This window comes from Microplitis mediator, chromosome 11 (assembly GCF_029852145.1).
Source record: "Microplitis mediator isolate UGA2020A chromosome 11, iyMicMedi2.1, whole genome shotgun sequence".
Lineage (NCBI taxonomy): Eukaryota > Metazoa > Arthropoda > Insecta > Hymenoptera > Braconidae > Microplitis > Microplitis mediator.
Genome location: NC_079979.1, coordinates 15,138,322 through 15,152,344, shown reverse-complemented (window position 1 = coordinate 15,152,344; position 14,023 = coordinate 15,138,322). Strand labels below are relative to the sequence as shown.

At 30.9% G+C, this 14,023-nt stretch overlaps 2 protein-coding genes across 2 annotated transcripts in view; one reads left to right on the top strand and one right to left on the bottom strand.

The window, feature by feature from the left end:
* LOC130677001 (dynein axonemal heavy chain 2) overlaps positions 1 to 12,500 on the bottom strand; it is a 43,930-nt gene extending 31,430 nt beyond the window's left edge. Inside the window, exons 1-10 of the mRNA XM_057483518.1 lie at positions 12,380 to 12,500; positions 10,653 to 10,726; positions 10,151 to 10,499; positions 9,276 to 9,301; positions 6,672 to 6,993; positions 5,538 to 6,032; positions 5,132 to 5,258; positions 1,137 to 2,113; positions 940 to 1,082; positions 62 to 207 (exon numbers count right to left, since the gene is read on the bottom strand). Of these exons, the coding sequence (XP_057339501.1) occupies positions 62 to 207; positions 940 to 1,082; positions 1,137 to 2,113; positions 5,132 to 5,258; positions 5,538 to 6,032; positions 6,672 to 6,993; positions 9,276 to 9,301; positions 10,151 to 10,499; positions 10,653 to 10,726; positions 12,380 to 12,479 (2,759 nt within the window). The 5' untranslated portion in view covers positions 12,480 to 12,500. The remainder of the gene's footprint in view (positions 1 to 61; positions 208 to 939; positions 1,083 to 1,136; positions 2,114 to 5,131; positions 5,259 to 5,537; positions 6,033 to 6,671; positions 6,994 to 9,275; positions 9,302 to 10,150; positions 10,500 to 10,652; positions 10,727 to 12,379) is intronic.
* The window catches only part of LOC130677794 (uncharacterized), a 211,547-nt gene that overhangs the window by 31,026 nt on the left and 166,498 nt on the right, over positions 1 to 14,023 (top strand). The gene's annotated exons all lie outside the window — the stretch shown is intronic.

Below are 14,023 nucleotides of genomic sequence, written 5' to 3'. Positions count from 1 at the left end.
AAATTTATTTATAAAGAGTTGGTTTGTCCTGTTCAGATTTAAAAGATAAAAAATATGTTACCTCGTGATTTTAAATTCTCTTTTAAATTCTGATAACTCATAACTGTAGTTTGGTTGTATTTTTATTATTGACGTATCACAAATTTCCTCATAAATTTTCAGTATTTTTAAATTTGAATTTTTGTACGTATATAGGAAATCTTGAAACTATAAGACAAATTATTTTAAAAAGGTTATTAGTAACTTGGGAATTAAATAAAATAAAAATTCCACACGCCAAACTCATTTTTTATTTAAAATTATTAACAGGCTACACGGTAAGAAATGCATGGCGTTCAACATCATGCTGGTATGGTCTCAAGACAGATACTAAAATAGTATGTGAAATATTTCAAGACAGTATTATCACGAGTTCCAGAAGTATGGCGTTATTTACTATACTGTATAGTACGGGAGCTATTGTATTGCTCACACGTATGCATAGCAGTCACGGCGAAACAGCATGGCCCTGAGACCCGTACAACAATGCCGAGGGCACAATGCTACTAGTTCTTCCCGTCTTAATTTCTGTTGTGTCAATCAATGTATACTATTGTATTACCACCAAAACTATATAGATGTCGTTAGACTAGGTTTATCGGCGAGAAGCATTGTGGATACGGCAACGGAGTATGGGCCTGACGGCCATACTAACATTGCGGCGTCCGCGACAACTATTGCCAATGTTATTATTCCCGCAATGGTCGAATCATCTATGCATACAATTTTATAACCTATGAAAATCTTCGATACCATACAGTATGGCGTTCACGCCCATACTGGCATAGTGATGTCCGCAAAATATTCCTACCGTGTACGAAAAAAATAACTTTTTTTTTCCATGGGTACAAATAAGTTTGAGGTGGGAAAAAAAAAAAGAATATAAATTTTTGAAAATACATCAGTTGCGATATCGCAGCATTTTTTTACATAAACATCAATAGAATCAGAGTTCCAAGTTAGCTTAGTTAATCCCGGGTGAATTTTATCATCGAGGTCTTTTATGTGACGTCTAAAAAATAGCTGTTCTTCAGGCGAAAGAGCTTTAAAGAGGCACGAAATCAAAAATTACATTGTAAAAAAAAAAGCTATAGTACAAAACAAAAGACAATGGGGTATTATACCATCAAGTATCCTATTGTATGCACGGACAAGCATAAGCACACTCTCAGAAACGAACTGTAGCGTGTCCCACTTATCATAGATCATCTGTACGTAGATGGGAATTTGGAAGCCTAGGTACTGCCAATAGTTCGCCTCGCGGCATAAATTCACAAGGTTTGGATCGAGGTTGGACTCGAGCAGTCCCGGCTTATCGTCGCTACGTCGCATCAAGTATCGATCGAGCCGGCTCTTTGGATTATCACCGATGTCATCCATCCACTTGTGATAGAGCCTGACGATCGTTTCACTGATGGAACCAACCAACATCTCCTGCTGATGGTAAACTTTCTCACTAATTCCACACTGTCCAGGCCATTTTGCCTCGGTGAGTTGTTGTCTAGTCACTTCTAATCGTTTGCTTTTCAGCTTTAGATTTAATGCTCTACCAGAAAAATATGGAGTATTTGACGGACACTCATTACGTTCCTCCAATATTTCTTGTTTTATTACTTGAATATCGTTGGCAAACAGCAGCCATATCTTCGACAAAATTAAGTTCATAGTAATAATAGTGATTATTGATAAATTTTGTATTGATAAATTCAATAAGACTATTGTTATCCTCACTTTTGTTGTTATTGAATCGAAGAGAGTCTTCAAACTCTTTCTATTCATGTAAATTTTAAATCCATAGAGATTGCTAATACCTTCCTGTACATTATTCATGTCTTTGAACACAACGTTCACGAGGTTCTCAATTGTTATCTCCAAGTCCTTCATCTCGTTCTGGAATGCGAACATGTCGTCGTACCAGGTGGGCTCTTGAACGTCTAATATCTTGTGAGCTTTAAGTCTTAGTGTTTGTAAATACACTAAAAATCTCTTCTCTATTTTGATACATACTCTTTCATATTCTTTGCTATTTGTTCCACTGAAAATTGGCTCAATTCTCTTGGCTTCTTCATCTAATCTTGTTATTACAAAGAAATATTATTCATATGTTTATTTTTATGTAAAGCTTTTGATCTTTAAATCATTGTTATTTTTTTTTCTTAGTTCTAAAGCTTCTTTTGTTTGTGTGAGTAATGAAAAGTTTGAAGTATTTTAAAAACTTAAGTTTGACATAAATATTGTCGATGTCTTTAGAACAAGATTTGTTGGCTTTAGAAACCTGTTATACTTCAATGACTTGAAAAACTTAATAACTTTGTAAGATACCATAGGACCTTCAAGATTTACTAATGAAGCTATCAATAAACAAACTAACGCGTTCGTGTTTGAATCACCTAAAGATACTTTACTAAATAAATATTCAATTCAACAAGATATACTTTATGTTTAATTAAGCGTATGTAAATTTCGTCTTGATTTAGAAACATTTCTGAGATATGTCATTGAATTTTTAATTAAATTGCAAATAGGTAACCGTCTAGACAGACTATTGGATAAGTCATTTATAATAACTATAACTAGTCAGATATAAGTGTTCAAAGTTATGCAAAATTGATTTTTTTATTAGATGGACACTGTAAAAAAAGTGGTGTAAGTCCACGTTATCCCGTACGGTGAAAATTTTTTAATAAAATTTAGACTATAATTTAGGATAAACCTGCACTGAAAAAAATAATCGGTAGCCGTAACCGATTAATTCGGTAGCTATTACCGATTTTTTTGGTATCAGTTACGTACACACACTCGATTCCAATCGGTAACTGCTACCGAAATAATCGGTAACAGCTACCGATTATTTTGGTAGCCGTCACCGATTGAAACCGGTACCAGCTACCGATTGGTAATCGGTAGCTGTTACCGAAAAATAATCAGTAGAGGCTACCGATTGCCAATTGGTAGCTGCTATCGATTATTTCTTTCAGTGTGGGCCAAAAACAAAATAAATACGGAAAAGATGAAAACTAGACCTATTGTTTTATTTTTTACTCCTCTTTACTTGAAAATTAAATGAAATTAAATTTTTTTACTCCATTATTGAACACTATCTAGAAACAGAAGAGTAATTATTCATCCTGGCCCAGTTTTACTCACAACTGACAAATAAAATTTATCGGATAATTCTTCCCGTGCGGTGCTAAGGTTATCGGTGTTAAATTCAACCCCGAAAATGTAGAGGTAGCGGTGTTATAATTTTTCCGGTGTTAAGCGATCCCGGGAAAAAATGATTTTGCCTAATCATATATGATTATATATGTTCATATATATGATCATATATGATTATATATAATCATATATGAAGTTATATATAATCATGCATGATTATATATGGGATCATATATAATTATATATAATTATATATGACCCCATACATAATTAGATCTGATCATACCTGGCTGTTATAAGCCCATATATAAGTCTATATATAATCAGATCTGATTATATATAAGTCTATATATAATTAGATCTGATCAGATCTGATTATATATAAGTTTATGTATAATTAGATATGATCATACCTGGCTGTTATGACCCCATATATAATCATACATAAGTCTATATATGATCAGATCTATTTATATATAAGTCTATATATAGTTAGATCTGATCATACCTGGCTGTTATGTCCCATATATAATCATGTACAAGTCTATATATGATCAGGTCTGATCATATATGAGTCTATATATAATTAGATATAATCATACCTGGCTGTTATAACTCCATATATAACCATATATGAGTCTATATATGATCAGATCTGATCATCTATAAGTCTATATATAATTAGATATAATTATACCTAGCTGTTATAACCCCATATATGATCATATATAAGTCTATACATGATTAGATCTGATCAGACATGATTGATACAAACCCATATATAATTAGATATAGGCCTATATATAATTAGATCTGATCAGACGTGACTGATATAAACCTATATGTAGTTATATATGTCTATGATTAAATCTGATCAGATTTCATTGATATGAAACCTATAAATATTTAAATATATATATATATATATATATATATATATATATATATATATATATATATATATATATACATTAAATAATATGACAATTTTTTAATATCAATGTTATTAAATTTTTATTCTGTCAACTATCAATCAAACTTAAATCCCCAATACTTAAAAAATGTTCAAAGGTTTCGGCAGTAATTTAAAAGTATAAAGTATCAATTTGATTATTTGAGTTAAGTAATGCCATAAACGTTTCTTAATTGTAAGTGTATAACAGACTAGAGGATCAGACTACAAACCATCGATAACCAAAGTTAAGCAGCATCGGCGTTGGACATTAATTGGATGGGTGACCTCGTAGTAAAATAATTGTCGATGGTTAATAATTTTTTTTTTTTTTTTTTATTTAATTTTAACCGACATTGATATTGATGAAGACAATAAATCCTAATTAAACTACTTAATTAATAATTTACAGATATTCTAAATGAGATTCTACAAATGACTATATTCGTTCATGCATGATTATATATAATCATATATGATCATGTATAAACAGATCAAGTTATGTATGATCAGACCTGGCCAATTTTTGGATCTGATCATATATAGACAATTATGCATGATCATATATGATTAGGCAAAATCATTTTTTCCCGGGATGGAAAAAAAAACATAGTTTTATTTTTCGCGTATCATTTGTACTCACACCCTTATACCCATGAATGAATTTACTCCGCATATACAATGAGTGTGAATGAATAAATGAATAAAATGTAATTAAAGTAAAAATTAAAAAATGCGTATTTAGACAAATGAAAAATCCATACGCGCATTTTTTTAAATTTCATTATTTTAATTAATTAATTTATTTATTTAAAATTTTTCTCATGTCTGCTACATTCACACTCATGCATGGACACCGTTTTAACACAGGTCGGATAAAGCTGCTAAGTAGCACCGTTACATCGGTGTAAGTCCATTTTAACACCGCTTTTTTTACAGTGTACTATTAAAAAGTATTATTAATTATTAAATTAAAATTACTGAGCAAAGTCGATCATGGCGTGTAAAATTTCGATAAAATTTCTGCATCTCTCAATAAAGATATCGATGTAATGTAGAACTTCTTTGTCATCTAAATCCCAAGCGTTTGATGTTAAATCATTGTGAGCTTTAGCAAACTATATAAATACATAAAAATTTGAATAAAATTAATAGGTTATTAGGGGGTATAAACGAAAAAGGGGAACGGAATAAAATATAGGGGATAAAAATGAAAGAAAATAAAGTGAAGAAGCAGTTTATGATCTCTTTTGATGGTTGAATGAAAAAAGCTCTTTGAAAGATCAAGGGACAATTCTTGATAGCTTTATAGTATGAGACTGCGGGCGCTTTGTTGATACCCGCATCATGATTTTAAAGAGAGATTCTGCTTATATCAGGATAAGACTGAACAGAGGTAATAGATTTATGATAAAAATTGCCTTCAAGTAGAGATTCTTGTAACTTTTACAAGCCTCAATGCACTTTTTCAGTATTTTTATCGTTTCTCGCGTCTTCCCATCCTCGAAAACATCTTCAAGGTTAATGAACCCGCGGTTTATTGTGATAATCTGGTTGTTTATTAGCTTAATGAGATGATAAGCTCTTTGTTGTGTGCTGTAGAACGGCGAGTGCAGCCAGATGTAACGGAAGATATGTAAAATTTTTGGCAAGTGCTCCGATAAAAATTCAGGCTCCGTTATTTCGTTTAATTCAATACACGGATCTTTTAATAGCTCTAAATACTCTATATTTGTTTTTGCTTCTTCGGTACGTTCTTCAATTTCGTTATTCAGTAGCATAAACTGTTGCAATTGATTGGATTTAGCTTCCGTCAATATATCCAATATGTGCTGCACTGCAGAACTTTTAATTTGATGATTTAATCCACGGAAATTATTCCCTGTTAACAAATAAACATGTAAATGACATTTTAAATTTTTAATTTTAGTCTCTTTGATTTTTGATCAAAGGGAAAATATAATAATTCATTTTATTTAAAATAAAAATATTGATGCGCGCATTTGATTTATTACTGGGCAGAGATAACTAAAGCAATAAAATATCAAAGTTGACATAAAAAAAAAAAAAAATCATTTTAGCGATAACTTTTCCTCGTTATTTGTCGACTGTGACATATTATGGAGGCCTCCGGTTTAATTACCGGTAATTAAAAAATATTTTTAATGAGACAATTAAAAAATTATAATCAAATGCTGGGATGAAATAAAAAATAAAACAAAGTGAAAATGATAAGGTTGATAAATTGTTAATACTGATGGCGTTAGTGTTAGTTGAGATTCTCCCAGTGCTTATGACCGGATGCATATCCCCAGGTGGACAATTTAAATCCCTGTGGTGATTTCGTAGTCTCGTTTATCCCTTCTGAAGTGCCTTTAGGCGAAACTACAGGCGTTAACCCAAATTCACAAGGATGAGGATCGTGACCCAGGATATTACACTCTATATCTACGTCTATAGTTAAATGTCGGACGGTAAAGGTATAAAATTCAATTTAAAATAATAATAAAATGAAACTAACATCGTGTGATCCATAATTTATGTTCATCAATAATGCATGGAAATTTTTTATCTATCATTTGGCTTTCGGCGTCTGACAGTCCGAGTCTTATTTGTTTAGTCCATAAAAAAATAAGTTTCTCCAAGCGTTTTATAAGATCTTTATTGCTGCATGCTTCTGTCACTGTTAGATTATTTGTTTCAATCGGTACATAAATTACAGTTAAACCCAATTTTTTATATCTCAACTCAGTGAGACTGCTAAGAAACTCGTACAAGTTCATACAAAAGTTTGCTTTTACGCATGTTGTCGAACAGTTAAGGAATAAATTACAAAACTTTATCTTAAATCATAAAAATCTTTTTTAAAACTTAATATTCCAAGTATTTTTTTATTACTTTTGTTTTCTTTTCAATAATATTTGATATCAATAGTTAGTCCTGTTGTTTTCGCAGTTTAAATCACTCTTTGATATTTTAAATAAAAACTTTTGAAATCTAAAAGTGCATAGCTCAAACACTTATGTAATAATAAAAGTTTGTTACGCATCAGACAATTCTTTAAATCACATTCTTAATTTATTGACCGAAAGAAATAAATAATATTTTTTATTCAACGCAGGCCTGATTTGTGCGCTTTATGACGTCTGCGTTGCGAACCCTAAACAGCTGTTTATCGACCGGTGCAAAGAAGTTGAGTAAAATCAAAATATATGTCCTCGACTTCCACCGGCGTTGTGAAAAGTAAGTGTTGAAATGACATTTCACCACGCGTCTGAAGAGTTTTAACTGAGCTCTATCTATTAAACATCGTAAGAACTCGTTGAACGACTTAAAGTTTTTTGTCAAAATCCATGTTGAACGGCTAGTACACTAAATATGGTTACTTCAATTCATCATATGGGGAGTGGGTTATACCGCGTGGTTGTGTTGTATTTATTTTGTTAATAAATATTGAAATTAATAGCTAAAACATCCGAGTGAATTTTAAATCAATTAAATATGAATTCTGAATTTTAAAGCCGATGGTTTGTTGTAATTTTGTGGGTGCACCGTGTCGCTAAACAGCCACAGACTTCGCTTCGCAGATTGTCATTAATCGCGTAAATCAGGCAATTGTCGAATAAAATATTGTGCATAGTAGGCCTTCGGCCCGTGTATGTACCCCTACGAATCGTGCTGAAAACGATGCCTTCACGACATAAAGACTATCTTAGTATCCTAACTATGCAATATACTATTTATTTGATGTTAAAGTATATAGATAATCAATTTAGATATTGGAATCCGAAAATTCGTTATTGATTGATATTTTATAAATCTAAAAATCGATGACTGAATCGTTATAACTGTGATATATGTCACGTTAAATTTTTTAAATTAAATCGCCATTTTTCTAACAATGGTCACCATGTTTTTATAAGTCGACAGTTTTTACTACTGCCTCGCCGATTTGCTGCTAGTACTTTTTAGAGAGAGTAGACAGTGAGAAAAAATCTAGCAAGATAGACAAGGAGACAAAAATATTAGCCGACTTCGTGACAACTATCAATCGTATTTTTAATTTATTTATTATAATTTAACGAGAAGGATTTGAATAGAGATATTCAATAGAGTTATTTTCTATAAAAATCTAAAGCTGATGCAAAAATAATAGAGTCGATTAATTGATTCTTTCAAGAGTTATTGTGTTTACAAGAATATAAGAACGTACAGACCAGCGGCCATCACCAAAAATCTAAATTAAATTAAACTTTTGACATGACTATCAAAGTTTATCGAGTTTAATTAGCCCCATGTCAGTTTATTAGCATGCTTTTCTTATAATATCATGTTCATTACACTCTTTTAGAGTAATACACCAACTGTAAATACGATTTGATGTCAGTGAATCAGTAAAAAAACTTTAACAGAAAGTTAAGCATTGCTCTAGGCTTCATATAAGCGGAGTTTACTCAAAATTTATCATTATATCAATTACATATTTACTCAACTAACAGTACTTTGATGTAAAGAAGAAAAAAATATCTCAATGTAATGCAAACTAATGGAGTATGATTAAAGTAAATTATTCACCGGTCATAGTAAGCTCGCTAATCAAGAGCTCTTGGGTTTCAATTAATGGCAAATTACTAGTGGCTACTATCACCCAAAATGTAACATTATAGTCTGGGAAATAGTAATCACAGTCTCATTAAAGCTGTGGTAGATCAGAGGGTTTACTCATTCGTTTGTCTACTACACGTCTCTACATCATATCATTTCGCAACTTTACATTCCTTAATTTACATTCCCAGATATACCACACCTGTGGTAATATTGATATTCAACTCAATCTTCTCATTTATAATTACCGTGATGGATAAACGTTTCTAGAACTCTGCACAATTAGAAATTTTGTGTATTTGTGTTAAAAAATTATTTGGTTAAATTTTTTGTGTTGATTTTTAACATAGAGATCTGTTAATTCAACACAAACCGTTTGTGTTATTTTACTTTAACAGATTTCTTATGTTAAATGATTGGAAAATCTAGAATGTAACACATTTCTTGTGCTATTCGAAAATTAACACAAAATTTGTGTTGTTTGACTAAACGTTTCCGCGCGATTCTTCATTACTATTACCAAGCAAAGCATTGTAGCAGCATTGTCTGCAGGGAAATTTGGATTATAATTTATTTACAATCAAATTTAGATAACTTTCATATCTTTTTGACCCGGTTCAATTGTTCGCTAAATTGACATAAGTTCTACTAAGGGTAGATCAGTATACTTGAGTTGGTTAGGTTATGTGCTTATGTTTATTAGTTGATTTTAACACGAAATATGTCTTAAATTTACACAAATGTTCTGTTAAATGTACACAAATTTTCTGTAAAAATAACAGATTTTATGTGTTCAATTTTATTTAACATAAAATTTGTGTTACAGATCAACACAAACGCTATGTGTTGAATTAACACAAAAATTTGTGTAGACCGTTTGCAACAGATGATTTGTGTTGAATTTAACACAAAATTTCTAACTGTGTACAAAGAACCGGAATCGGCCTAACCGCGATTTATGACTGTCGATCAAATTTTTGCTTCATACAGGCAGCTGACAGAATTTAAACTCCAAATTATTTTTAATTTAAATTTCGCGGGCCAATGAACCATCGGAATAAACAAAACCGATATTTTTTGCTGCTTCATTTTTAATGTAAAGAGAAAATTAAATAATTTATGTAATAAATTCATGTTATTTATCGTCAATATTCTATTTAATATTTTTCTTTAGTGTCCTTGACAAATTATAAAATATATAAATATCGTCGTACCATGAAAATGACAGAAAAATCTAAAAAAAAAAAAAAAATAATCTACTAAAGCAATGTGTTGAATTATCACAAAAATTTGTGTAGACCGTTTGCAACAGACGATTTGTGTTGAATTTAACACAAAATTTCTAACTGTGTTTAATCATTTCCTATCATAGATTATGTTTAATTAAAAGGATACTGTCACTCCATGAATAAATATTTAGAAAAATTGGCGCAAGTAGATCATTTGTTATTGCAGACAGCGTCGCTTCAACGTTAGTATTATTAGTCGTGCCGAACAATATTTCGTTGTGAAAATTTTTGACACAAAATTTTTCATTTCTTTTTCGTATAAAATACGTTAGTTCACCTACTGGATATGTCGGAAAATAAAAATCACTTGTCAAAGTATTTTTTTCATTAAAATAAATTATCAAAACTTTTATTTTTTTGTTCGTTAAAAATTCTTTTATATTTTCAAAAATAGTTTCATTCCAATCATTATCCTTGAGTTTTGATAGTGCTGTCATATTTTTAACAAAACCAATCTATAGAAAAAAGTATAAAAATTATTATAAACTTTTAATCATAATTTTCAGTCCGATAAACTTGCAGATAAAAAATTCTTTACTTTTATTATTTTAATTTCTTTTTTTCTTTTACGCTTAACATTACCAATGAATAAGATGAATTTTTCTTACCAGTTTTTTAAGTTCCTCGTGGTCGTAAGTCGTTCTCAGTGACGTTTCCTTCGCTCTTTCTGTTTCCTTATCGCCTAGCGATTGAAAAAGTTTTGTTAATTAGAATTGAAGAGAAACTTTTGTGCATTAAAAATAAATGAAAAAATAAATTAAGACTGAATTTTTATTTTAATATTAAAGATAAAATATATGAGATTTGAAATAAAAACTTATGGAACTAACAGAGGAATTAAAAATAAGAAAATAACTTGAGCTTGTAAATATTTAATTATAATTGTCGAGATTATCAAGTGTAATTTAAATTTAAAGTTAATTAAGTAGTTATATATATTTTATGTGGAAGTAATCCGAGAATTAACATGAATGCTGTGGGTATAAATAGTGTAACTCTCTTGCACATCGCGGGGCGTGTCAACCGGCGGCTTGGAATCTCCCGGGAAACTCGCATTAATTGTCAGTGAATGCGCTTGTGTACTCTAGTATAACTACTGCGAGCGGTTCACCGGCCACTGCATTATTACACCCGGAGAGTTACCTTGATGCCGAATCGTCCTATCGTATGGAGTTGTCTGTTGTGTATGTATCTAAATGCGCGTTAATAACAATCGGAAATTCTCTCAAACCGCTGGGAATATATTTTATGTATTTATATGCGAAACTACTTTTTTATTTATTTATTTATTCATACAACAATTTAATCACTATTTTCATACTAAATAGTAATTTTCAATTAAATACTAAATTTTTATTATCTATAGAGTAAATTAACTAATCCCCAGTCCCCTTAAAACTTGACCCTTAAATTTATTTTGAAAGTATGTTGCGAAAACTCAAAATTTGATTTTTCAGTAATTCTGGAATAATTAGATTTCATTTTTATGCGTACAATTATTGATAAAATATATAAAAAAAAAACAATAAGTCAAATTTAAAAAATAAAATAAATATTAGTAGACATGTGCGTGATGGTAACAAATGGAAATAAATTTGTACACAGAGAATTTAGGTAGATCGATAAAACTAATTTTTTTTGCATTTGCTGGGTCTCGAACCTGGTCCTTCATGGCTGCTAGGCAAGTGTCTTATCCACTAGGCTGTTACGCTATTCACAGAAGTCAGAAGTTTTTAGGTACCATTTGATATTTAGACTAGTAAACCAGGGCTTGTCACTCGAGTATTGGCTGAATCTAGGCCCAAGACTGGTGAACCGCGGCTCGTCACTCGAACTTGAACGGATCTCGGACCAACCTTTGGAGGCCGAGCCTGGGTAGCCCAGTATTGTGCCAAGACGAGCCCCGTTGTCAATATTTTTTTTCATACAAGGGTACGGGGTAAATTCGGGGTTTATTTTTTCAACGGAGTGATTCCGGAATTATCAAGATTTTATTTAAATCCGCATTCACTCTGATTCGGAGTTTTGATTTAAAAATTAACTCTTTTTAGAAGTGAATTTCACTCTGAGGGGATTAAATAAATAAACACTCATTCACTCCGCATTCATCCCGGATTTACTCCACGTTCACTTCACTAATTTTTTACAGTGTAATAGTAAATCCATCAAATCAATAAAAAAGTAGACAATTGTCTGTCAGAATCAAATTATTAATAAAGTATATGGAGGGTTGGATATTAACATGGGATTGGCAGATGGGTATTTTATCCTATTTTAAGAAAGTTTTAATATATATATATATATAAATATACTTGAATAAATAAAAAAATATTACTTTCATATTGGTCATGGTGCTCGTCGCTGGACTCAGCGTCCAAATATTCCCGTCTTAAATCAACGGTCTTATCTCTCAGTTTATCTTTCTTTCGGTGCATTTTATTGACGCTAAGTCTTGTGTAAACGTCGTAAGATTTTTTTTCTCATAAATATCTTAGCCGTCTTAATATTTATCTATGTAATGTTTATTTCAAATTTTTCTCTTGAACACATACACTATTATTATATAACCGCAATATTTATTGCGCAGAAGTTACATAAATAATAACAAGTGACAGTAGTCCGTTGATTAAAACGAGGAAGAAAAAAATAAAAAGGAAGGAGAAAAACAATAATAAAAGATTCTATTATACGCAATGATAAGCTCAAAAGACATCACAGGCCATTTGGACGATTGAGCTTTGTGATTTTGATAAGCTGGACCATCTTTATATCGTCTTTATATATATTTTTTTCTGCATCATTCAAACGTTTTCTTTTCTGCTGATCCCAAAGCAATATCATATATATTGATGATTCCGACATCACATTGTGTAACAAAAGCCAATTGAATATAACTAGCTTGATATTTCATACTCCACAACTACCACCTTATATATTTATATATAGATATATAGATGTCTGTAAACATATATTTCTATAAACATTTTTTTATATGGGAGGATTCCGTATATAATATTGTGATTGTGTGGGGTGATATAGGAAGTAAACCGTAAAGAATAGAGGTGAGACTCGAAGAAAAGGGACAATAGCCTGAGGGAAGATAAAAAAAATCTAAGTGGAAGGACGAGCGCGTTGTTTCGGAACAATAATCACGGTCGTCGTTGTCGTGGTTGTGGTAAAGTCGTAGCCGTCGCCATCGCCACGACCTAACTGCACTCGTAGTCTTCGTTAGAATATATGAATATTAACGGCTTCCGCGGGCTCAGTACTTGTGGTACGAAACGAGGCGCCGAATGTTGGGTACTGTGCAATATATAGTTAACACCAAAAATAATGCCCTAAAGTGATACACTCCGAGTTCCACCTTATTCTCTCACCCTTTCATTTTTATTAATCTTGAGTTTATCTAGTTTATTTTATATACTTTTTGATTTTTAACTTAGTTATTTTCTTAATAATAATAATAATTATAATAATTCATTTGTTGTTTTTAAATTTATACACTGTAAAAAGAACGTTGTTAAAATGGAATAACACCGGTGTAAGCGGTGTTAAATTACCGGTGTAAAAAAAAATTCCACGGAGAAAAATTAGAAAAAAAAATATATTACATATAAGAAAATATCAAAATTTAATGAATATTATCTGGAGGAAATTCCAATTTTACTGTATACTTATTTAAATAATTATTTATGTGATACGTAATTTATTTGAAAATTACACAATTTTACGGCCACCATTTCAATCACCAATAATTCAATTAATTAATAAAAACACTAATTAAGTGTAGTGATCGAGTAAGTAAAAATATTTTCAACACTGAAAAACATTTTAACACCGCTTTCGGTGTTTAAATTTAACACCGAAAATTTTAACACCTACACCGCCTTGAATTACTCCAGTTTTTTTTTATACGGAGAGAAAAATATCGCCAAAATGACTATCCAATGTATCCTCAAATGACGTATCGTCAGAATAA